Source organism: Zeus faber (assembly GCF_960531495.2).
Source record: "Zeus faber genome assembly, chromosome: 9".
Classification (NCBI taxonomy): domain Eukaryota; kingdom Metazoa; phylum Chordata; class Actinopteri; order Zeiformes; family Zeidae; genus Zeus; species Zeus faber.
In genome coordinates this window covers 28,392,594-28,416,991 of record NC_137197.1, presented here as the reverse complement: position 1 = coordinate 28,416,991, position 24,398 = coordinate 28,392,594, and the positions used below count along the sequence as shown (strand labels likewise).

Here is a 24,398-nt window from a genome sequence, read left to right as displayed (position 1 = left end):
GATACAATTTAAGCACTGACCCTTGCTGTCGGTGGACAATCCTTATGGCCATGGCCTCCCACTCTCTCGCTAACTGAACTTATTGGCGAGATCCATCCGTCTTGCACCCTCGACCCTCAGTCCACTAAGTGTGTTTATGACAGGTTAAGGGGCATGTGTGAATCCGTGTTGAAGGGTTAGAAATCGCAGAAGGGTCATCCTGGTATGTGTGTGTGTTTGTGGGGGCGGCGGCGTTGGTTTTGGGAAAGGTCTAGGGGGTCACCAGACAGAGCACTTGTCCATTGGGTGCATCGGGGAACCCTTTGGACAGTGGAACACCCGGGCAAACTCGTCAAACTGGGATACGCTGCCGATCACTCTGCAACAGGTTTTGCGGGTGGGGAAGAGGGTTGAGAGAAAAATGTAAGTGCTATAGTTTCATTTCTTCATCATGTCAAAATGGTAAGTAAGCTGTTGGTAAAGTATGAAGAGCTATAGACAGGGCACTTTAAATGGGTTAATTCCAAGGCTCAAAGATACCTGTAGTGCTCTGGGGCATGTTTGTCAGTCAGTAGCTGCAGGTAGATGGACTGTGATCTCCTCTTCATGCACCAATTCTGACAAGACAGAGAAAACAAAGGAGTCATCCATTAAAGTGGCCCAATTATCTACTGTGCTGTCAATGCGTTTCCATCGCCAATCTCTTGTGTCGCAAGCCAGATGTTGCAGCCGCCCATACTGTACCGACTGACACTCTGTTAAGTCTCGCCAGTCCCCACCGCTAGTTAAATAACTGAGAGCTGGATGTAATAAACTGACAGGACTTTGATACCTGTGCAAAGGCAATGAAGAGGAGTTGTTCGTGAGTGTATTTGAGCCCAGGCAGGGGCCTCTCCGGACCGTGCTCCCTCACCCACTTCTGATAGGCCTGGGTAAGGGGATTTAGGGGAAAGACAGATAAAGAGAGGGTGACAGATGAGGGAAGGAAAGATGCAGATGTCATTTTTCTCCTTGAGAGAGGTTGTGGGGTACGAACATAGCCAGTTATCACTCACATAGTAGGAGAGCTTGAGTCCTCCCATGTCTGCAATGTTCTCACCCAATGTCAGACGACCATTCACCTGGGGTAAAGGGGGCAGTCAAAACATCAACCCATACATTTCAAACAAAACAGTCAACTGAGATATTTCAGTGTCTTGGTAGGCTACTTTTGTCATGTGCCACCCACCCTCTGGTTGTAAACGGTGAAGTTATCGTAAAGTTTGACGATGCACTCGGCCCTCTTCTGGAACTTCCTGTAGGAGTCTTGCGTCCACCACTGCTTGAGGTTACCGTGGCGATCATACTGGCCCCCTGAGGACATGAACCATTGCATCACTGAGACGAGGGGCATGAGGCAGGGGACAGGGTTAGCATGGGGGACGACGTGGCCCCCAAACTATCAGTCACCTGCCTGCCAAATTGTGTTCATAGCATACATTGCGTAAAAACACGGATGTTGTTACACATAGTTGCATTTTGAGACAACTGGGAAGAGTTTGCAGAGGTTAAAAAGTTTGCAACTGATAACTGTGCAGTGGAATACTTTAGAAGAGAAGAGATAGATGATACTTACATATCCATGGGGGTAATGGGACATGTCAAACATATACACTATCGTCAAATATCTGGGCAGTTATGGGACAAATAACTTACATGAATACTGATATTTTGACATATGTTAACATATCAGTAACGTTTTTCAATGTTTTTAGTGTTTTAAAAAAAATGTTTTTAACTCTGCCTTTAGAAAATCTTAATCAACACCCAGAATATCTTTATATTTCTCATGTCACTTGTTGGGGGAGCCCCAAAGTTCAGCTGCCACATTCACTATTTTACTGCAGTTTTTCTGTGGGAGTCTCTGCCCACTGGTCGGGGTTTAAATAATAGATAATAATCAGTTTGGGAAATTCAGGAGGAATGACGCTTCGCTCCGGGGCCTGGTCGGCCGACGAGCCCCTGCGCCAATCCTCTATACAAGACTGACAAACATTAAGAAAGCACCCTGCCCCGAGTCAGACCAATAAGCGCTGTGTAGGCGCTGATTCGGCCGACTTACGGCAGCTGAGCGATGATGGGAAAGGAAGCCATGCTGCTGTCTGCAGCCGGGGGTTGACCACACCCCTTGGTCTGCCACATACCCCCACCGCCCGACTTAGGCCTGGGAGTGGTCCGGCTGACAGCCAACTCCCACCCCCCGGAGCGGGAGAGACCATCTGTGCCGCCGGCCTATTGACCACCTGGAAGTTAAAGGGCTGGAGAGCCAGGTACCACTGGGTGGTCCGGGCTTTTGTGTCCTTCATGCGGTGGAGCCACTGTGGCGGGGTGTGGTCTAAAAAGAGGGTGAAAACGCATCCCAGGAGTTAATAGCGGAGGGAACTTATGGTCCACTTGATCGCCAGACACTCCTTCTGTGCTGTACCTCGACTCTTCTGAAAGTTTGAGGTTTAGATACAGCACCAGCCACTCGGTCCCCTGCGTCGGTTTGCAGACAGAAAGGGAGAGAGAAGTTAGGGTTAAACAACGCAGGCTTCCCATAGAGAGCTGACTTTACCCTCACAATGCCTGCTGGCACTTCTCTGACCGCTGGACCGGATCTGGAGCACCCTTTCGAGTCAAGTCGGATAAGGGGCTGGTTAGCTGTAAAAAGTTAGGTACTAAACTCCGATAGTAGCCGACCAGCCCCAATAACTGTTTCACCTCCTTCTTGATCTTGGGTCTCGGCATGTTTGCGACCGCAGCAGATTTATCAAGCTGGGGTCGGACCAGACCATCCCCCAAGTGGTACCCCAGATACCGTACCTCCCTCCGTCCCACGGCACACTTCTCAGGGACTCAAGCACTGTGCAAACATGCTGCATATGCCCCTCCCAGATGTCATTGTGAATGATTACGTTATCTATGTAGGCCGGGGCGTATGCTACCACGGACACAGGATGTGGTCCACGAGTCTCAGAAAGGTGGCTGGGCTACTGAACAACCTGAACGGAAGTGTGCGAAAGTGGTATAACCCGAACGGAGTAGAGAACGTCGATTTTTCCTTGGACACCTTAGACAAAGGAATCTGCCATGGTTAAATCCAGTGTCATGAAAAAAACGAGCCGTATCTACCCAGTCACAAAGTTCATCGACCCGGGGCATCTGGTCGGCGCCAAGCTTTGACATCACGTTCACCCTTCGGTAGTCTACGCAGAACCAGACCAATCCATCAGGCTTCCCCACCAGCACGATTGGACTAGACCAGTCACTCATGGACTCCTCTATCACCCCATAGTCCAGCATGGCCTCTAATTCTGCCTGCACGATCTTGTAGTTATGTTCGGGCAGGCAATATGGCCGAGAGTGTGCCTTCACCCCCGGGTTCGTCTCAACATGGCGGTGTATGAGGGACCGCCGGGCAAGAGGTCCGCCGTCATTCCTGTCCCAAAGATCGCCTCTCCAGCCTGCCTGAATGACGACCGTGGGTTGGCCCTTGCCTTGGTGGTCATGAAGTGCTTCGAGAGGCTGATTAAGGATTACATCTGCTCCTCCCTCCCCCACACCTTGGATCCGCTGCAGTTCTCATACCGGCCGAACAGATCCACGGACGACACGGTCTCCCAGGTACAGTATACAGTACAATATACAACCGTACAACACAGCAATACAGTAACACCAAACAGAACAGCAATACAGCACAGTATGCAGTAACCCAGAACAGTGATACAATATCCAGTACAGTATGCTACATACAGTACAGTAAGGCAGTGGGGCCGATGTGAGTGTCTCAGTAACGGCGCCTGGTGAGTTCAGCATTGACAGTCCTTAAGAAACTCCGTCCCAGTCTCTCTGTCCTCGCTGTGTGGCTGTGGAGGCGCTTGCCCGACCACAGCAGCTGGAACAGTCCGTTGTTGGGGTGATGAGGATCTTTCATGATCCTGCGGGCTCTGCTACTACTCCTCCTGGTGTATAAGTCCTGCAGGGAGGGTAGTTCCAGTGGTACATTCAGCTGAACGCACCACCCTCTACAGGGCCTGCCTGTCTGAGCAGTACAGTTCCCAAACCAGGCAATGATGTTGCCTGTCAGGATGCTCTCCAATGTTCCAGAGTAGAAGGACTTGAGGATCCTCACCGAGACAGTGAATTTCTTCAGTTGCCTGAGGTGGCAAAGACGCTGCCTCGCCTTTCTCACCAGAGTGTCTGTGTGTGTAGTCCATGTAAGAGAGGGTTATTTTCTCTCCTGTCTGAGTGTCATGGCTCACTCGATATAACCTGTCCCTAATCACAAAACAATATGGGTGAGTGAGCGCGGCATCCGGGCGCATGAATACACCATAGATTTGAATTACCCCCTCAAAAGCCGGAGGGAGTGAGACAGGCGGGAACTAACCGCAGCCTGTACCCTATGCTTTTTTCTCTTATAACGAATTTCGAGCCGTATCATTGGTTACGTTTGAATATCGCCATGCACACAACAAATTTCTCCCCATGACGCTTCCACCAAAGCCCCGTGTCAACCACACGTTGCTGGATCATCGTCTGCGAACAGCCTGAGTCCGGCAAAGTCTGATGTCTACCCCCTTGTAGCCTTACCTGTACTTGGTAGGCACATTTCCGACCGGGGGGAGGTGTACGGTGGGCCAGCGACCCTGACCACCTGGCCAAGTTTAATCCGAGGGGCAGTCACAGCAGTCGTGGCCGGGCTGCCCGCAGTGCCCACACCCCTGCCCAGACATCACCACCGTGGCAGCTGACGGGGGACAGAGAAGGGACAGCACGGGAAGGGGAGACAGTGTCCCCCGGCACCACAGGACCCGGCTGGTAGATATCCGCCCTCCAGTGGGCCGGCGGGAGGGGGATCATGCAGGAGACAAAAGGGTCATCTCCAGACGCCCGTGGGTGCGGTGGAGCCACGGCCACTGCCCTCCGGAACGGAGGGCAGTGGCCGTGGCACCCGGCGAATCCTGTGTGAGTCTGGGGTAGGATGAAGCGGGCCCCTGGAAATTCTCCTCCTGGACATCAGGATGGGCTGGGGACCTAGCAATTCCTGCGTGGGTCCTGGGGCCGGATGCGGGTCTGGTCCTCTGGTCGGCGGGCCAGTGGTCGGTCATGGCATGTTCCCAGGAGGTCACACTGGCTAGGACAAGCTCCAACTAGCAGCGGGGAAAGTCCCGCTCCTCCTCTGGGTCCGTGAGGTGCTTCTGCAGCCAGCAGATTGGCTCTGGGGCGCCTTTCACACGGTGCCCTGCGGGGAACCTTTCACTCGGCGCCCTGGCCCTCAAGGCCCTGTTCAGGCAGCACTTGTGGGAGTCTCTGACCACTGGTAGGGGTTTAGGGAGGGAGGATCTTTCAGGCTGTGGATGCCAACATGGCAAGTTTTATTTCCAATACTTAACAAAAAGGCTTGCTTGTCGAGCCGGTGCTGATTGGGCAGACGCGAGGAAGCTGGGCGGCCAGGGGAAAGAAAGCCATGCAGCCGTGGCTTGACCACGCCCTTTGGTCCACCACATTTACCGTCACTATTCTTGGTCTAAAGAGTCTTACCATGGACCGAATGTGCCTAAAACCAAGGATCTGGTAATTGTTCTAGAAAGGTGAAATCTGCAACTGTACTTACAGAAATTGATGGAGTCAAAATTGGAATTGTTGGATACCTACAGGCATTTTGGGACTTGGTTTGTACTAAGCCAATCATTTGAACATGTGTAAGGTCATGATGACTCAGTTTCACAGATCTTTTAATGAATCCATCTTTTCCATTATCATCAGGAGTGGGAACTTGCGTTGAATAAGAAAATACGTTTCCGGTCTTTTCAATGTAACTCAACTGTAACTCTAAATAGCAGCATTTTCCAGCAGGCTGGTGTATTACGAGACAAAGTTTTAACTTACGGTTCAATTATGGTTTTAAAGAAAAGGTCACCACTACCCGCTGCTGAAATACACTACGACACCACATTAAAGCTTTTTTCCATTTTTATCGCTTTATTTAATCAGGTTGTCTCATTGAGATTAAAAATTTGTTTTCAAGCGAGAGCCAGGAAAAAAATTGATATAAAAAAAAAAAAAAAAAAGTTAAAGGGCACCTCCAGTACTTTGTTTGCATTTTGCACAACTTAATGTTTTTCTGTGGCACTCCCTGCTGCAGTACAACGATTCAGGCGCCGACCTCAAGTTTATTCAGATAAATTATTTCACTCTCAAACTTCTCAATGTAAAGCTCTTGTTACCAAGTCAAAAAAGGACCTTGGACTATCAACGCAACAACTGATGCCATACTCCACAGTATCTTCCTCTTTGCACCTGAGTGACTGCAGCCTTTTGACAAAGTATATTGAACAATTCAGCTGTCTTGATTTTCACCTCCAAAGTTGTTCTTTTGCTGCTCTGTTCACTTTCAATTTTCATTATTGATATCAGCCACTAGTGTTAGCAAGAATTGTGGTTTAGTTTATCACTGCATCCACATTTTTTGGCAGAAAGCAGGGAATTAAATTGGCTGACAGTGGCCTTTAACTTCAGCGGCTCTCTGAAACACTACCATGGCTCAGTGAAAGACACAGGTCAGTCTCAAACTAAGGCTTTGAAAGAAACTCCAATCACAAAAAGGCATCTTAGGACTTCAGGCTGTGAAGTTCATTGGAGCAAGGGAATGGTCATGCTCACCCCAGTCATCATATCCGTGTGTCAGCTCGTGCCCTATAATGGCCCCTATCCCTCCATAGTTCAGAGACCTGGCAGGACGAGAGGAGAGGAATGAGAGAGCTGAATTATTAATAATGTAACACATACTGAATGCACTCAAAACCCTGACAACATTTTACAGTTTTTCGCTAAAATACCCAACAACAAAAATCTCTCTTTCAGCCTGCATGCCATATGGCCACACTTGTCTGTGTCAGTGCAGAAAAACGGTGACGGCTGCAGAGATGTTGTGGAGTTGGGAGTTTGCCAACCGGTCCAACAGCGCAATGAGATGCACAGCCCATGTAAAAGAGGAACATATTAACTCACCCACTCAGTAGAATTGAAGCTACCTTTTACCAGAATAGCATGGCGTGGCAGGCAATTAATGTTTCAATGTCAGGAAAGATGTGTGAGAATATCTCAAGGATATTTTTTATTCAAGTGGCAATCCCTAAGATCGTCTGTGTTGGGTGGATTACGTAGTTTGTTTACCGTTCTTCTTGAAAGTTTGCCTTTTTCTTCTGATTGATCAAATTTTCCGCCCCTTGGTCACTTGAGGTTGGTGGGGATATATTGTCCTACATGCTTTTTTTGTGAATGTTCATCAATCTTGACAATTTATTGACCACCACTAGCTACCCTGGTTTATCGGGAAAGTTGGACCCTGCCACCAACAATGGAAACAGCATATAGTTGATATTGAACATATTGAACAATGAATGGGCTGGTGCTTCTTAAAAAGTGGCAAGTAAAATAGCATCAAAAAAGGGAAAATTATTTGCAAAATAATTTCATGGATTATTTATATATATATATATATTTTTTTTTAATATATTTTTTTTACTTGTACGTGGACTGTTTACGTCTACAGTGATCTCAACAGAGTTGTTAACCACCACCATAACCACACAGTAACACAATGCGTTAAAATGTGCTACCTGCAGCCGAAAAGAACCCCATCTGACATTACGTGCCACCCCACAACACGCACTGCACCTTAACAGAGAAGTGCCGGCTCTGCAGCCGCCTCCCTTCAACCCCGGTCGGGGGGTTGCGAGGGTTGTCCACACATTGGGCGTGCAGATGCAGGCGGTAATGAGGGGGCAGCCCCAGGACTGTTCACGTGGCCGCGGCAGAAAATGACTTTCTGACAGCTAGTCGATACCCTTGCCCTGCGCCGCGCTGAACTCACCCGCTAAACTAACCGGCTGAATGAAGCTTCATTATGCCTGACGTGATGGCGCAGGGGAGGTGCAAGCCACTGTGCATGTGTATGGGAGTGGGAGAGAGAGACGAGAAGGAGAATTTGCCCAGAAATAACTTAAGTGGACAGGTAAACAACTTATACCTACACCTACACATACATACACACAGCACACACATTGGGTGTAATGGGGTCATTAATAATTATCAGTATTCATAGCTGGAGGTACAGCGGAGCAGTGATCGCCTCTAATGAAGACATTGAAATGTGGGCTAATACTGAGTTCACGGACCGCTGGCTCTAATTATCGCATATTTGCGGGAAAGGCAGTTTACTGATGAGTAACGTGCACCCGAGCTAGAGCACTAAAGTGCTAGCGCAGGAGCTATGGCACAGCGTGAATGCGGAGCTATTTGGGAATAACCTTTCAGATGCCTGAGCCCTTCTCAGCGGCTAGCTAGGGTCCACAGCGGACCTGGCTTGGTCTTATTAAGGCAACGGGTGCTTGACCTCAACGCAAATCTAATCATACAACAGTCAAGCCCCTATTTGCTATTAACAGTAGAAGCAAGCCTGTGCTGAAGGCGGCAGGGTGTGGAATTTTGTCACCTGCAACTTGGTACAACTCAAACCTCCTTGTTACTGAACCACCTCTATCCATTACGTCCATTATGTGGCAGTTCCAGTCAGAGTTGTCTTGGGGGTTGGTTAGGGCTAATGCTTCACAAAGCTTTAGAGAGAAGGTAATATCAGCTTGGGTGGCACGGCAAAGTAGCGGGCTTGAACATCATTTTATATGTTCCACTTGGTGATTGTGGGGATTCCCCACCTCCCATTATAAGACCTGCAGGGTTTAGGATGATTGCTTTAAATTGACTCAAGGTGGCCAAACCGCCTCACCACTTGTTGCCAAGACCCGTGTCTTTGCGTGGAGCGCTATGATTTCACGCCATTTATTTTCCAAAAATCTCAACACGGATTTTAGATTGTGTACTTAATTGAACCCCGCCAGGGGTGGAAGGAAAGAAAGGAGGAAACAAGCGGCGGCGAGCTTATCAAGTGACTATCAGATAATGTGAAGTCATCTTGCTTCCTCCCATCCATCCCAGACCGCCGCCAGGACGCTTCAGAATTTTCATGAGGCGGCCTCTCAATGCTAGCGGTGAGCACGGCTCCATCAGAGAAAGCTGTGTTGGCTAATTGAGCTCCTGGCGGGCGGTTGATCGGTTTAATCAGGTGTGCCAGCAGGGCCCGAGTGAGATGCCGGGCCCTTAATGACTATTGTGGCTGGCTTGGCGGATTGCACTTCCTGTCGGTAGCTACGGTGGGGGAACATAACAAGAGGACGACAAAGAGCTTACTTACTGCGGGAACTCTGGGTCGTACAGAGTAGGCTGGAGGATTCCGGCGGGAAAGACTAGGAGAGAGAGAGAGAGAGAGAGAGAGAGAGAGAGAGAGAGAGATGGAGACGATGTGAAAATAAAAATACGACAAAAAACACAGAAGAGCTGTAGCCAGAGCAGGAGTCAGGGGAGGGAAACCAAACAAAAACTGTCCAGATAACGTCAGGGCAGGTAGCGACGGCGGGAGCAAAAGGGAATAGGGACAAAACAGAGAGAATGTGTACAAACTAAGAAGAGAGAGGAGAAATGGAGCATTGGGGGGCTTAAAACAAATTGTGTGTGTGTGTGTGTGTGTGTGTGTATGTGTGTGTGTGTGTAAGTGAGAAAGAGAGATAGAGAGAGCAAGAGAGAGAGATTACTGTGTTTGTCTGACTCGCTCTGTCCTCTGCTGTAAGCTCGCTTACTCGCCATTGATTTTTCTTCGAGAGATTAAAGCCAACAGGGCAGACGCAGGAGAGAGAGAAAGAGAGAGAGACAGAGAGAGAGAGAGAGAGAGAGAGAGAGAGAGAGAGAGAGAGAGCAGGCCAAGACTAGGGGGGCTCGAGGCGGGGGAGGTATACAGGGTGATGAGCAGGAGATGAGAGGAACGAGGTAGGAGGAGTGCGATAATGACGTGGCGATTCTAAGATATGCTGAACGTCTGTGTACGAGAAGGTGACGGAGCTCGATTTACCTGGCAGAGTTGAAAATGAGAATGAATGTGATATGAAGGGTTTCGGGCTCCACACACACACAGGACTGTCAAAAACAGCTGCCGACTTGATCTAATTGCAGTGAACTAATGTGCAATCCAACGTGTGGTGCGAAATGGCGATGGGAAGGGGTGGATATCAATGTGTGTGTGTGTGTGTGTGTGTGTGAGTATGTGTTTGTGTGTGTGTGTGTTACATAAAGTCAATATTCAGTAAGGATTTTGGTTAGATGTAATGTGTGTGTGGAGCCGGAAAATTGGCAGGGCGCCAGTGTCAGTATGTAGGGCCATTACTCACACACTCACCCATTTGGTTCTTGTTAGGAAGGTAGTAGGCATTAAGAGCCTGAGGAGGGAGGAGCCACCTGGGGAGGGAAAACAATGCCAGACAGGGAGTTAAAGTCAGCGTCCCAACATGCAGGTGTGTGTGTGTGTGTGTGTGTGTGTGTGTGTGTGTGTGAACAGTCCCAACTCAAGGCTGAGTCGCAGCCTTGTGGCCGTGAACGGAATCCAGACGCTCTGAATATTGTGAATCCCCGCTTTCGAAATCCCCCAGGTGAGAAATATTCAATATACATATGTGGTCCCTGAGTCCCCAAGAGCTTCCCGCATCCGCATTTAAGAAAAAAAAACAAACACCAAAAACCTTCACACACACGCTTTCCCTTTATGATAATCCATCTGGAGTTGCGACGCATCGACTGGAGGCGAGAACCTCCCGAAACGAATAACTTTGAAAGTGCGCAATGCCCTTGTTAGGAGGAGTGAGAGACTGATGGCGGCACACGGACAGCGGAGGGAGGGGGGAGATAGATGGAGGGGATGAAGGGGGAGGCAGATAGGGTGATGGAAGGGATGGGGGGTGGAGGGGTGAATTGTTTTTTTTTTTGGGGGGGGGGGGGGGGGGGGTTCGCGGAAGAGACAGAGTGAGTAATGAAAGGGGTGCCTCTGGGTGATAGTGGGAGGAATACATGATTTAACTCTTGGCCGTGGAGTGCGGGTGTTTTTGTATGCCAGGAGAAAGATAGAGAGATAGTGTGTGTGTGTGTGTGTGTGTGTGTGTGTGTGTGTGTGTGTGTGTGTGTGTGTGTGAACTAATGATACACTCATTTTCGAGCACCTCCGAATACTGATGCGACAATTCCAGTCAAGGATAGAGCATTGGGGCGTACTGTGTAAAATAAATAAATAAATAATAAGTCAGCGCTCTGCCCGCCTCAGTTATGATTGATTGATTGCAAATTCATTGACCCGTTCGCCGCTGCTTGACAGTTATCGCCCTGGCACCAAACACGACAAGCAGGTGCAAAGAGAACACAATGTAAGTTGCACAGTAGAGGGTAACTTTTTGTATCTGTCCTGACCACGCGTCCATGGATATTTCTGACGCAGTATTTTCTCTGGCGTTTGGGCCTCTCGTCCACATGAACATGAAGCTTGGGGGAAACTGCCTGCCAGGACGGGTTTTTTTTCAAAAGTTTTTTCCGTGTTTTCGTGTGGAGGAAGTAAAACTTGCGTCAGGAACCTACCAGCAGCGGCTCGACGACCAGTTTGTTCAGTACTGTTTGGATTAATGTTTTATTTTATTTTATGCCCAATACTTCTTGATCAAGCTCTCCGGCCGAGGTTCAAAGTACGACTGTCCTATAAGTCGTACGAGCGTTTCTCCAAGTTTCGGAAACCGCGCCCGTACAGTGTCATGTGTGAATTTGATGAAGGAGCTCAATGTCCCATGATCCTAATGTTCTTCTCTGGCGTTTGTCACCAAGTTTTACAACATAGTACCAGCGTCCTATTGGCCTTGTCCGCTGACGTGAGCATTTCAAATTGTTTCTGCGTTCCCGCATGGAGGGATCTTCTAAAACACTGTCGGGGGGAAAACATTTGTGTTCAGAAATATCCTGAATGAGGCTTTATACCTGACAGCAGAGAATAATAGGTGACGCTTAGGTGAATTAAACTTTTGCAGACTCACGCTGTCTTGTCCACCTCCTTGTGGATCTTCTTGACCGACATCTTGATGTTGAACCCGATGCTGTTGAGGATGTTCTTGAAGTAGGTCTTCTCGCTCACGTCAAACTGTGGAAAAAAATAAGAGAAGGCAGGTTCGGGAGGTGGGTGTGAACCAGGATGTCAGAGTGTACAGCAAAAGGAAAGGAGATAAAACCTATACCCATTGTGTGTGTGTGTGTGTGTGTGTGTGTGTGTGTGTGTGTGTGTGTATGTGTATGTGTATGTGTATGTGTATGTGTGTGTGTGTGTGTGTGTGTGTGTGTGTGTGTGTGTGTGTGTGTGTGTGTGTGTGTGTGTGTGTGTGTGTGTGTGTGTGTGTCAGTGCATTAGGAAGATAGACGCTGGAGAAGGAAAAGGCCACAAAACAGAATAACAAAAAAGTGGTATTACTCTCACCCCATACTCTTGATCTATGAGCTCGGGTTTGAGCAGGAAATCTGGATAGCCTGTCATCACCATCATATGCTGTAGCTGCCAGAGAAATGAGCAGGTAGGGATAATGATAAGGGATGGGGGAGGGAGGAGGGGGTGAAAAAGGGAGAGGGAGGGAGGGAAGGAATGTGGCGAGGAAGGAAAATTGGACACATCCAGATGTTGGCTGATTGATTGTGGATTTGCGGACCTGCGTGCAGACACGACATGGACGGATACATACATGTAGAACCTCCGCTATCGCAGCGCCTGCATTGACCCCAGAACCCCCGCCTGGCAACACACGCGTATCCCCACAGCCACCCCATCACGCACACACACACACACACACACACGCACGCACGCACGCACGCACGCACGCACACACACACACACACACACACACACACACATACACACACACGCACACAAGATCAGCTAATCAAGAAAGCCAGTGTAATAGGATTAGAGCGGAGCACTTTACATTCAGCACGGCCCTCTAAAAGGATTATAACTTTAGATTGTAAAAGTATTAGAGCAGTTATCTTCAGCGCAGGGCCCACACTGGCAGCAAGCCTGGTGATCCGGATTAGACAATCCTCGGCTCTCAATGTCAATGCCCCTTATTGTGTTCCATCATCACCCGCTCTCATTGAACATCAGCAACCCATCAGCCCGCTCTACCAGGGAACTGAACTGAACAAAAGATAAATAAACAGGGCTCCCAAGATCCTTTTTCCAAGAGTTAGTTTAGTGATTGCGTTGCGGCGCCGGGGGCTGAGCTAGCGAGGCCTCGAACCTTGGCTCGGGCCGCCTCTTTGGTGGGCTCGTCCATCCAGTCCAGCTCCCGCAGCCGCAGTTCCAGCGAGTGCTTGATGTCCTCCACCAGCTCCTGGACCTGTTGGGTGGTGTAAGCAGAGAGATGGGACATAAATCCATACGGTGTATGTTTAGACCACGGTATGTGACCGGTCATCAGGACACTACAATAATAAAAGTACCACATTCTCCCTGTGACAAGCTGGATTTACTACCCTCGGTTATTGTGGAGAAGCACCTGAACCACAGTGTCTTCGTAAGTCTTCTTCCTGTAAAGTCATCACTCACTTTGCGGTTGAGATCCTCACATGTGCTGAGTGGAAGTTTGTCAGCTTTGGAATATGTGAAACATATAACAGCTTGTGGTACAAACTGCATTGAGAGTGGGTTTTTTTGGGGGAATAAAACCCGACAGTTGCATGTTGGGACGTCCCCAAAGGTGCAGATTAAAACCGCTTTGAACACCAACGGTGCATTTTGTCTGTCGCGGCCCGTGACCCACCTCCAGAATATTTTGGGGGTTTTTCAAAAGGCCGTCAACCGGAAGGTCGCATTCATCCAGTGTCAGGAACCTCTGCGTGATGCTTCTCCGGGAAATATATGTTTTCGGACTGAAGAGCTAGGGGTGTGAAGGGGTAGGAACATTTGTTTTTACATATTTCAAAATGTTAGCAGGGCTTTCGGTGAGAAAATCCTTCCAGATTGGTGATGTGGTGGGATAAAGACGGGGCCTGTTTCCTGTATCAGTCAAAACCCCTCTCTGGGTTTCAAAAGGTCAGGAACTGAATTCAAAGGATTGGGCATAACACTGGGATATATACTGTATCTGGGATACATTTCTACACAACTTTGTCACTCACTCTCTCAAGTCTCTCCCTCTCCCCCTCTCTCTCTCTCTCCCTCTTTATATATATATATATATATATCTCGTAGAAGGATATAATGCAAAAAGAAGAGGACACCTGGAAGGGCCGTTTTATTTCTGACAGGACGACACAGCCATCTGTCAGCTTTGCATCCATCTGCTAAACCGCCAAACCCCTCCACCCATCAAGCCATACATCTTACTTTGCAGACATCTGCTTATTAATACATACACATGCATCCAACATTCATCCATCCATCCAGCCTTTCATTCATCCATTAAACCATCCATCCCCCACATCTCTCAAGTATCCATCAATCCATCCATCCATTAAATACACAACCAGTTTTCAACTGACCAAGCAGCCATTCATTAATCCATCCTTTCAGTAACCAGATGGCCGATTGGGTACTCACTCATCCATTAAATCATCCATCCAACACATATCCACCTATCATGTGTGTTCCAGCCATCCATTCATCCATCTGTCCATCCATCCATCAAACCATCCATCCATCCATCCATTCATCCATCATACATCCCAAATACACAACCAATCATCAACTAAGCAAGCAGCTATTCATTAGTCCATCCTTACGGTAACCGGTAGCCATCAAACCTCCATCCCCCCACACACACCTTGGCCTTGCTCTGTGAGGAGAAGTGTTGCTGGACGAACAGGGCTCCCAGCGCCATGCCAAAGTGCTTGTTGGCCTGGGTGAGGCAGAGATGGCCCAGCTCCAACTGACGCTCGGTACCGTCGATCTCCCGGGAGAACTCGTGAATGGTGCTGCGGAAGGCGGTGGACAGGTGCTCACTGAGCGCCGCCACCATGCGCCACAGCATGTAGTTGTGGAGGACCCTGCGGAGGACGGGGAGAGAGTCAGGGTTAATTGACATGTTGTGTTCATCCAGGGCAGGCTGGAGAGGATTGTCATGTCCCCCATCCAAAGAAGGACGTCACACACCCCCACAACCAGAGAATCCGTCTACAACTGATGTGTTTATGCTTTATTGATGCCTTTTGGATGGAGGGAGAACAGGCACAGCAAGCAGTGGCTGTTAGTGGCACCGTGGCACAGTGGCACTGAATTTGATGAAGCTGGCATCTGGATTACTGAATACATAAATAAGTCTAGCGAGCAGTACGTGGTCATAACACATGCACACGTGCAGGGAACTCTCGCGGCTTGATTCCGGTCACGTAGGAGGTCATTTTAAAAAATAAAACTCCACTGTCTCCCGCAGCCGACCTGCACTCTGAACCCTGCTTTCAGCTCTGCCCAGTTACAGCGGCACGTCTCAGGAACAGAACCCTAAAGTCTTTGTCTCTAACCGGCCCCCAAAGGTCCTGCTTTTTGCCTTCTGAGCATTTAAATGGGAAGTGCGTGTGGAGGGGTTACTGCAAGTCAGAAGACTACAGCAGTTAAAAGTTGGACTTCCGCCGGAGGACAGGGAGAAGAAGGGGCGATGGAGGGGTATTGTGGAGGGAGGCAGAGATCATTCTGCTCTTTTCTCCCCCCCCCCCCCAAATCACACACACACACACAGACACACACACTTACGCCAGTCTCTCTTTGGCTGTCAATTATTCTCGATGTGTCCCACCCCGGCCCACCCTGCCCCGGCCTGCCCTCCTGCTGCGGGGGATCCCTGTGACCTCACGGAGAGGCATGCCGCGGTTTTTGTTGTTGTTTTGAATTTCTATTGAATTTCCATACGCCTTGAACATTAAATTGCAAACGGTCTTGGCGCTACCAGCCACCCCCACCACCTCCATGCACACAGAGCATGTCTGAAGGGAATGTCATGGACGGAATAGGAAAGAAGTCACTAGAAGAAGGAAGGAAGGTGAAGGTCAACGACAGGCGTGATCGGTCGGTGTGTCACCGAGGAACAAAGATACGCCCTGGCACTCTTCTTGCCATCTGCCCCGTTTGTGGGTATTTTTTGTGTCTGTGTTTGTGGAGGAGAGGGGTGTATTTCAGTTTATTTGCTCAGTAACCTCTGTGGTTCACTTGGTCCGGATCAATCGATTGATTCTTTTTTGTTTTGTGTGTAGGCACAGCCAGAGGGGGTAGGTTAATGTTTTGTTTTTTTGTGTGTGTAAGAGTTTCCCAGACAAATGGTAGATATTCCGATCAAATATTATTTGTTTATTGAGCTTAAAAACAATTGATCAGCAGGCTATATAGAGAATTAAATCATCAAGGCATGTATATTTATAATATTTTTTATAATAATTAACGATTATAATTAATAATAGTTAACGCTATTTAAAAAATATATATATTATTAAAAAATATATATATTACAAATATTTCTACTTAAATCAAATCATTCCCGTTCGTAAACAGTAAGTAACAAGTGCAGCCGCTTTAATTAACATTTCACTAAAATACAATTTATAAATATGGCAAGTAGGTCGAAATAAATAATAAAGTTTGTGGTGTTGTCCGTGTTTGCCGGGATGTCCTGCCGACATATTAAACACAATGAATATTTACCGGCTGCTTTGGTTTGGAACTTAAACATCCCAAAAAACGCCAAACTATGGGTGTATGTGTCCCAACGATACATCATCTTGCTGCTTCTCCTCAGAGTTCTCGACGCTGTGCTTTGTCTCCGCTCCGTGTGTGTGTGTGTGTGTGTGTCTGTGTTTACAAGCACAACCTGTCCGCGGAGGAGGGGGCGGGGCTTATTTCTATATCGACAAACGTGATTGGTGAGGTGAAAGGTCAGCTTTAGACTGTCCAAACTGATTGGTTTCCGTTGCAACTTTCCGAGCGTGGAAATTAACAGATCTGATCTATTTTATTTCTACATCGAGGAAAAAAATATGGCGATAATTGTCGTTATTGTTTTATGGAGGGAATTCTTTTTTTTTTTAATGTTGGACTTCAACCGATTTTCCCGGGCAAAAACCGGCAAATAGCTGGTGGACGGAAATGCTGGTGTGTGTATGCGCGTGTGTGTCTGTGTGTGTGAAAGCCTGTTTGTTTTCAATACCATGACGGTGTATCTCACAGTCACAGCATTAAATACAACCTTGCCGGAGTGTGTGTGTGTGTGTGTGTGTGTGTGTGTGTGTGTGTGTGTGTGTGTGTGTGTGTGTGTGTGTGTGTGTGTGTGTGTGTGTGTGTGTGTGTGTGGGTGCTTTGTACCGGATTGGATCGCACTATATTCATCCCTGTTGGACCAGTTGAGTTCTTGGTAAGGACAGCAGGGGATCGTACAAGGTGCAAAGCAATGCGGAAATGTACAACAGGCTAGAGCCGCAAATATTAGAGACGATTAAGTCAGTGTACACAGCGTGTAAGTCGCTGGAGCCAGATGACTCGAAGATGTCCTGCCGGCGGGAGGTCGCTAATGATGAGACGGTGCATCTAAATGTCTAAATCGCTTGGGGGGGGGGGGGGGGGGGGGGGGACTGAAGGCTCATTAGCACAATGGATTTTAACGAGGCTCGTTAGAGAGACAGAATACATTGCCCCGTGGACCAGCCCTGCACATCCCCAATACATTACAACAGGTAATAGGCCTTAGGTGACGCGCACGCACACACACACTGCAGAGGGAGTGAGTGGAATAGCACCAGGCTAAACTTCAGATTGCTCTGCTCTCTGATGACGGGAAAGCTCTGTCACCGCTCTCTGTAACTTTGCTCTGTCTGCTAACTTTATTATTACTCAATTTAACATGAAGCCAATTTTACCCACAATCCAGTGTCGGCGAGGTACTTTTGTGAATAATGCGGTGCCGTGAACAGCGGCAGTGGAGCGGACCGGAGCGAATGTTAATTGCGCACCTCACTTAAGTGAATGTCTTGAATTAGCACCACTCAGCTCGCCGCTCCACCCCACAGAAATGCTCTCTCTCTCTCTCTCTCTCTCTCTCTCTCTCTCTCTCTCTCTCTCTCTCTTTCTCTCTCTCTCTCTCTCGCTCTCGCTCGCTCCCTCTCGCTCTCTCTGTCTGCCTCCTACATACACACACTGGTAAATGGGACTATGGATGCAAGCGTGTATGCACCCATGGGGGAGGGGTCACAATTTTATGTACAGCCATGAACATTTGCACACAAAAACACCAGCGCATAAAGCAGCATGCACACTCAACCCAAGAGGCATTCAAAAAGCGCATAATAGCACTTAAAACACAGGGAACCGCTCACACACACACACACGCGTCACATTTTCACCCATACACACTTGCAAAAATGCACATTCTCAATAACAATAGAATCCACTCCTTTTCCAGCCCTCCTGAGAAGCCTGAGTGAGTGATGGATGACAGAGATGGAAAGAGGAACAGAAGGTGTAGAGAGAGAGGTAGAAAGTGACGACGTGTGTGTATGTGTGTGAAAAAAAGAGAGAGGGAGAGCAAGAGAGAGAGCGACTGGAATTGTCATTATACTTTCTCCCTCACTGGAGGCCTGCTCAACTGGCTAATGGAGTTGGCCGCAGTCGGCTCAGTTCGGCTTATACTGGCACGGGGAAGACGGGGGGTTGGGGGTGGGGTCTCAATCAAAGAGGGGTGGAGGCAGAGAAAGAAAAAGAGACGGAGGAGTGGGAAGCGGAGGTTCCGCTGGATCGTTAACAGATTTCACCAAAATGACTATATACATGAAAACCTACACAGGTAGGTTGGTGGATGGATAGGTGCACAGTGCAGTATGACTTGACTGCATACAAATTAAAAATGCCACTGTGGATTATTATATTGATTAGTAATTGCTAAATATTGTCATTATTTGCAAAAACATCAAGAAAAATACAAAAATCCCAACATGACGATACTGTACGTTGGTTTCATGACAATATAATATCGGTGGAAGACGACAGGGGTGTAGGAAGGAAGGGAATAAGCAAATGATGGAAAGCTGGAGAGACTTGAAGAGCGAAGCAAGAGGGAAAGTACAGTAACTGAGGAGAGGAAAAATAAAATCCAAAAAGAATAGAAAATGTTATTGTGGGAGACTCCACCCACTGGCACGAGGTGGGGTTCAAGGAGGGAGTCCTTTGGGCAGTGAGGTGCCGACAGGGCGAGTTCTTATTAATGAATAACAGAAAGGCTCACTGGCAAACATAAACAAACAGATCAGAACTATCACGATCAGGTCTTGTCGGGCAGCGACTGTTTCGCGACCGCAGCGGTTTTATCTATCCGGGGTCGGACCAGTCCTTCTCCCAAGTGGTACCCCAGATACTGTACCTCCCTCTGCCCAACCGCAACCTTCTTTGGGTTGGCCGTGAGCCCTGCCCGCCTCAGGGACTCAAGCACTGCCACCAGCTGCTGCAAGTGCTGCCACGAGCTGTCGCTGTGGATGATGACCTCATCCAAGTAGGTAATGGCGTAAGCCACATGCCGGCGCGGGACCCGGTCCATGAGTCTCTGAAAGGGGGCTGGGGCCCCGAACAACAGAAGCATAACAAATTGGTACAACCTGAACGGAGAGGAGAGGCCATTTTCCCTTGGACTCTGGCAACAAGGGAATGCCCTTGTTTAATTTCAGTGTCGTGAAAAATTGAGCTCTTTGTGGATCCGGGGCATCGGATATGCGTCAAATTTTGACACCTCGTCTACACCCGGAATGAACCGACCGACAAGATGGGGCTACACTAGTCACTTGTAGACTCCTCTATCACCCCCATGTCCAGCATGGCCTCCGCCTGCATGATTTTGCGGTAGAAGCCAGAGCTGTATCATGCAGACCGTGGCTTAACCACGCCCCCTCGTCTGCCACAGTTATGCAAACAGTGAATGGGGGGAGGGAGGCAGAGAGACGGGTTAGAAGGAGAGAAGAAGTGACTATCTCACACCCTAATGTTCTGCTGCACTTAGAGGCTCTTTCGGAGGGGGGAAATAAACAAGCGAAATGCTGAAGATTCTGGCGGGAGGAAAAAGAAAGAGGTAGATTGGTGCTCAGCATCTTTCTGAAGGACTACAGCAGGAGAGAGAGCGAGAGCGAGAGAGCGTGTGAGTGAAGAGAGAGTGAAAATGACATGTGACGGTGTCCGGCAGGATGGACGAAGCTCGTGCCCACGTAAGCCGGACAAAATCCCCCCCAAACTCTCAGACCTTTGGCTCAGTCTGCTCCACTGGGCCACTGCACACACAGACAGGACTGCTAGCAGATCACACCTTCCAGCACAACCTCTGACCCGCACTGCATGGGGCCAACAGATGGTACAAGGGGACAGTTTGTTTGTGTGTATTTGTGTGTGTGCGTGTGTGTGTGTGTGTGTTTGTGTGTGTGTGTGTGTGTGTGTCTGTGTGCGTGTGTGTAACGGGGGCGTTTTTTTTTTCAATCTCAAATGTTTTTTAAAGTACCTGGAAGTTCCCGATGACGCCACTATAATGGCGTAGGGATGGGCGCACATCACTGTTTTCTGTGGGAATCTCTGCTCTCCTTCTGTGTGTGTGTGTGTGTGTGTGCGCGCGCGCGCGCGAGTGAGTGTGCGCGTGCACGTTCCTCAACAAGCTGAGTAATTGATGACTACCAGTGGCAGAGTGAGTGGTGGAGAGAACACTCGCTGCGAAGCACCGGAGCGTCTCGAACCCCCGTAGGTCATGCAAATGAGAATCAGGAACCGCCCCAACCGTGTCCTCCACCCCACGGCACCACCCCTTTCTGTCGGTCTGCTGGTCTCACTAGTGTGTGTGTGTGTGTGTGTGTGTGTGTGTGTGTGTGTGTGTGTGTGTGTGTGTGTGTGTGTGTGTGTGTGTGTGTGTGTGTGTAAAAATTAAAAATCTGCACCAACACGAGAGTATGACTTTATATGTGTGCCAGGGAATCCTTTTCATATCATCATTGCAGTATGAAAATACACAAAGCGCTGCAATATCAGCAATAATGACCACAACATAATTACCATACCATCTACCACTATCATTTCACCTCTTTATAATTACCTATAACTTCCAGACTCTGCATTCAAACCGAATCATCCGATCAGAAGGGGTCTATCAAACACATCAGATGTGATGTAAACTAAATAGAACCACATAAGGCAACACGAAAGGGTCTGACACACAACTCTTAGATTTATTCAAAAATGATCTGTATTTATTTTGCATTGTTTGAGTTTGGTGCCTGGGCTCTACTGCTCATCACTCCTGGTGAGGTGTACGGCAAACATAGACATACTAAAGCCATGGGCACACTACACAACTTTCAAAGTCCTCAGATTGCTGTACCGTTCACACTACACAACTTTCTGTCTTGTGATCGGAAATATTGAAGTCTTGACTACATGACTGATCAGCGACAGGTTTACAAGATCTTTCACCAGGAGGAATCCCCGTCGGGTCTGTCGGGTCTCCAAACTACGCTTGGTTACGAAAAACACACGCGAGAGGCGACACGAGAAATGACGTAACACCATGCGCGAAACATGAGGAACAGGAATATTGATCTTTCGTTAAATTCTTGATCACTGTTAAAACATGAATAAAAGCAGAATTTAAATAAGAAATATTTGGAAAATCCAGATAATAAAAGTAAAATAGGAATGTTGGGTGTTTCTGGCTGCCGCTCCGTGCACTCCCATCTCTCGTCTCTCCCCCCCCCCCCCATGTCATTGGCTCTAGCTCATTGCGTCACTCCTGTCTCGATCCTGACACGACCAGATATTAAACCTGCTTGATATCTCGCAGTTTGCTATGATTTTCCTCCGATCTGGGACATTCCTCGGCCATCTCCAAGAACCTGTCGGCGAGTGGAAAATCAGCTCAGGATCAGGTAGTCTGAACTCAGAACAGAATAGAAGTGATGAGCTTGAATCCCCCCTTTTGATAGAAGACTAGAGCTCAACAGGTGGATGCAGGGTTGCGGTGCAACAAGCAGCAAGCAGGCAGGCAGCAAAGCAGGTAGGGCAGGAGGAACTGGCTGGAGGAAATGGCGTGGAAGCGTGTGGCATTGTCGAGTTGTCTGACAGAACTAGCTCCGCAAGCTACACCTCATTTGTCAGGAAAAAGGCGGAAATGACCAGCATGAGCACAGCTCAGACTCCATCGCCTTCACTTCAACAGAAGTTGAGCAGGAGCTGTGCAGGCTTTTGCGATAAATGTTGGCATAAGATAAACCAATCCAAGTAACATAATGGAACCACAGAAATCATAATTAGGCTGAAGGTACGCTCCTGATTCACATTCCTTTTCAGATAATATGAGAAATCTCAGATGTCTCAAATCTGAAGTGATGAAAATGGAACACTTGGTGAGCACGATGTGTGAACCCTTTGAACACAACCCTGCTTCAGCCTCACTGTTCACTTCATTGACAATGACTCTAAAATCAAACAGTATAATCAGTATTTGCCAGCGTAACAAACATGGCGGGTGAAAAATGTGACAAGGAGATTGGTCCCCCATGATATTTACATGAGGGACCAATCTCTATTCAAAATACAGGTATTGCTCACTTAACTTAAGTAAACTGGTCGATAAGCGAGGACCTGTGTTATTTTACGATAAGGGGCTGTGACGATTGTGAACGCTAGTGTAGTGAATACTGACATACTGTGGGAACAAGACTGAGACTGAGAACGGTGATGAGACGAGATGTATACAGTATATATAGTATATACAGTGTATATAGTGTATATAGTATATATAGTGCATATAGTGTATATAGTATATACAGTATATATAGTGTATATAGTGTACATAGTATATATAGTGTATATAGTGTGTATAGTGTATATAGTGTGTATAGTGTATACAGTATATATAGTGTATACAGTGTTTATAGTCTATATAGTATATATAGTGTATATAGTGTATATAGTACATATAGTGTATATAGTGAATAGACTGTATATAGTATATATATTTATATAGTGCATAGTATATAATGGGTGATGCGAGCTAAGTTGCTGTGCTGAGACAGTAGTATTGTACAATACAGACTGGTCAGAGAGCTGGTTGTAAGTCCCAACGGTGGTTAAACAGTAGGTCGTTAAGTGAGGAGTACCTGTAATGGTTTATAATCTTATTCATCTGATGAAAATATGTAATTATTTGTATACAATTGAAGACAACATGCCAAATATTATTTGGAAAAAGGCCGGACCGTAAGGTGAGGCAGGCAGAGAGAGAGAGAGAGAGAATATAGTTGCTTACAGAGCTAGTTAATCATTGTCATGTAATAATAGAGAAATTAAAAATAATTGCCAATGTAATTAACATAGTTAATCGCTGAGATGTAGTGGAGAAAAGACAGTCGTCTATGTGGAGTCGGTTAATTGTTGTCATTAAGAGAGAAACGACAGCTAATAATCATCATTTAACGTTATCAGTTTAGATTCTCCATTGTTTACCTTGAATGACGCATTGCTGCCAATAAATTACACTAATTAGTTTCTGAATTTGTTTTGTACTTTCTGACACTGGTCTGTGTTCCCATCCTACACCGTCAAGGCCAACAAAGGGCATCAATGACTGGTTAGTAGGAACCTCATTCCATTTCATTTACTACATTTTAGTTTTTAGGGACTTTTTGCAGCACATAAGCCACATAATGAGATGAGCACGACACACATCATATGTCAGTACTGTATATACTATGTGGCGGCCACAGTTAGAATTTAATCCCAGGCACGACACCTTTACGCTGTTGCCACATCATCACAATATTCATATTCATACATATTTTATGTGGGGTGCATGAATATTTGTGTGTGTGTGTGTGTGTGTGTGTGTGTGTGTGTGTGTGTGTGTGTGTGTGTGGTATGTGTCTGTGTGTGTCTGTGTGTGTGTGTGTGTGTGTGTGTGTGTGTGTGTGTGTGTGTGTGTGTGCGCAAGTGCTCATGGGAACTAACAATGCTAACCTTTGATTAAATCTGGATAGGGAACTTCTTGGGGGAAAAGCAGAGACCAGGTGTAGAGCGGCAGAGCAAGAGAGAGACAGAGAGAGAGAGAGAGAGAGAGAGAGGGAGAGAGTGATGAAGGGCAGAGAGGGAAGGCTTGCAGAAAGCAGAATCCAGAGGGCCGAGGGAATTAAGGGAAAAAGTTGAGAGGGATAGAGAGGGAGAGGGAAGACGAGAAAGGGGCCAGGGGGATGAGAGGAATGCTCGACGGCGCGTAGGAACGAGGAAAGAGAGGGCAGACGGAGGATGAGTCAGAAAGTTGGGAACGGATGTAAAAGACGGCGCGTCTGGCGGAGCTAGCGGCGGCCACCGAGAAAGGACCGAGGGAGGAAAGTAGGGAGGGTGGGAAGGAAAGAATGTCGCAAAGACACAGGGAGAGGGAGGAATGAAACAAAGCCCCAGGAACGAAACCCCCAGGTGCCACACGTCCTGACAG

General features: G+C 47.7%; 1 protein-coding gene across 1 annotated transcript in view; it reads right to left on the bottom strand.

Moving 5' to 3' along the window:
- Positions 1 to 258: 258 nt before the first annotated feature.
- ecel1 (endothelin converting enzyme-like 1) overlaps positions 259 to 24,398 on the bottom strand; it is a gene marked incomplete at both ends in the record, with an annotated part of 28,366 nt that continues 4,226 nt past the window's right edge. The window contains 12 exons of the mRNA XM_080007533.1: positions 259 to 358; positions 520 to 596; positions 812 to 907; positions 1,035 to 1,100; positions 1,208 to 1,356; positions 6,667 to 6,734; positions 9,257 to 9,308; positions 10,292 to 10,350; positions 11,961 to 12,064; positions 12,395 to 12,469; positions 13,209 to 13,307; positions 14,733 to 14,955. Coding sequence (XP_079863659.1) covers positions 259 to 358; positions 520 to 596; positions 812 to 907; positions 1,035 to 1,100; positions 1,208 to 1,356; positions 6,667 to 6,734; positions 9,257 to 9,308; positions 10,292 to 10,350; positions 11,961 to 12,064; positions 12,395 to 12,469; positions 13,209 to 13,307; positions 14,733 to 14,955 — 1,168 coding nt within the window. The remainder of the gene's footprint in view (positions 359 to 519; positions 597 to 811; positions 908 to 1,034; positions 1,101 to 1,207; positions 1,357 to 6,666; positions 6,735 to 9,256; positions 9,309 to 10,291; positions 10,351 to 11,960; positions 12,065 to 12,394; positions 12,470 to 13,208; positions 13,308 to 14,732; positions 14,956 to 24,398) is intronic.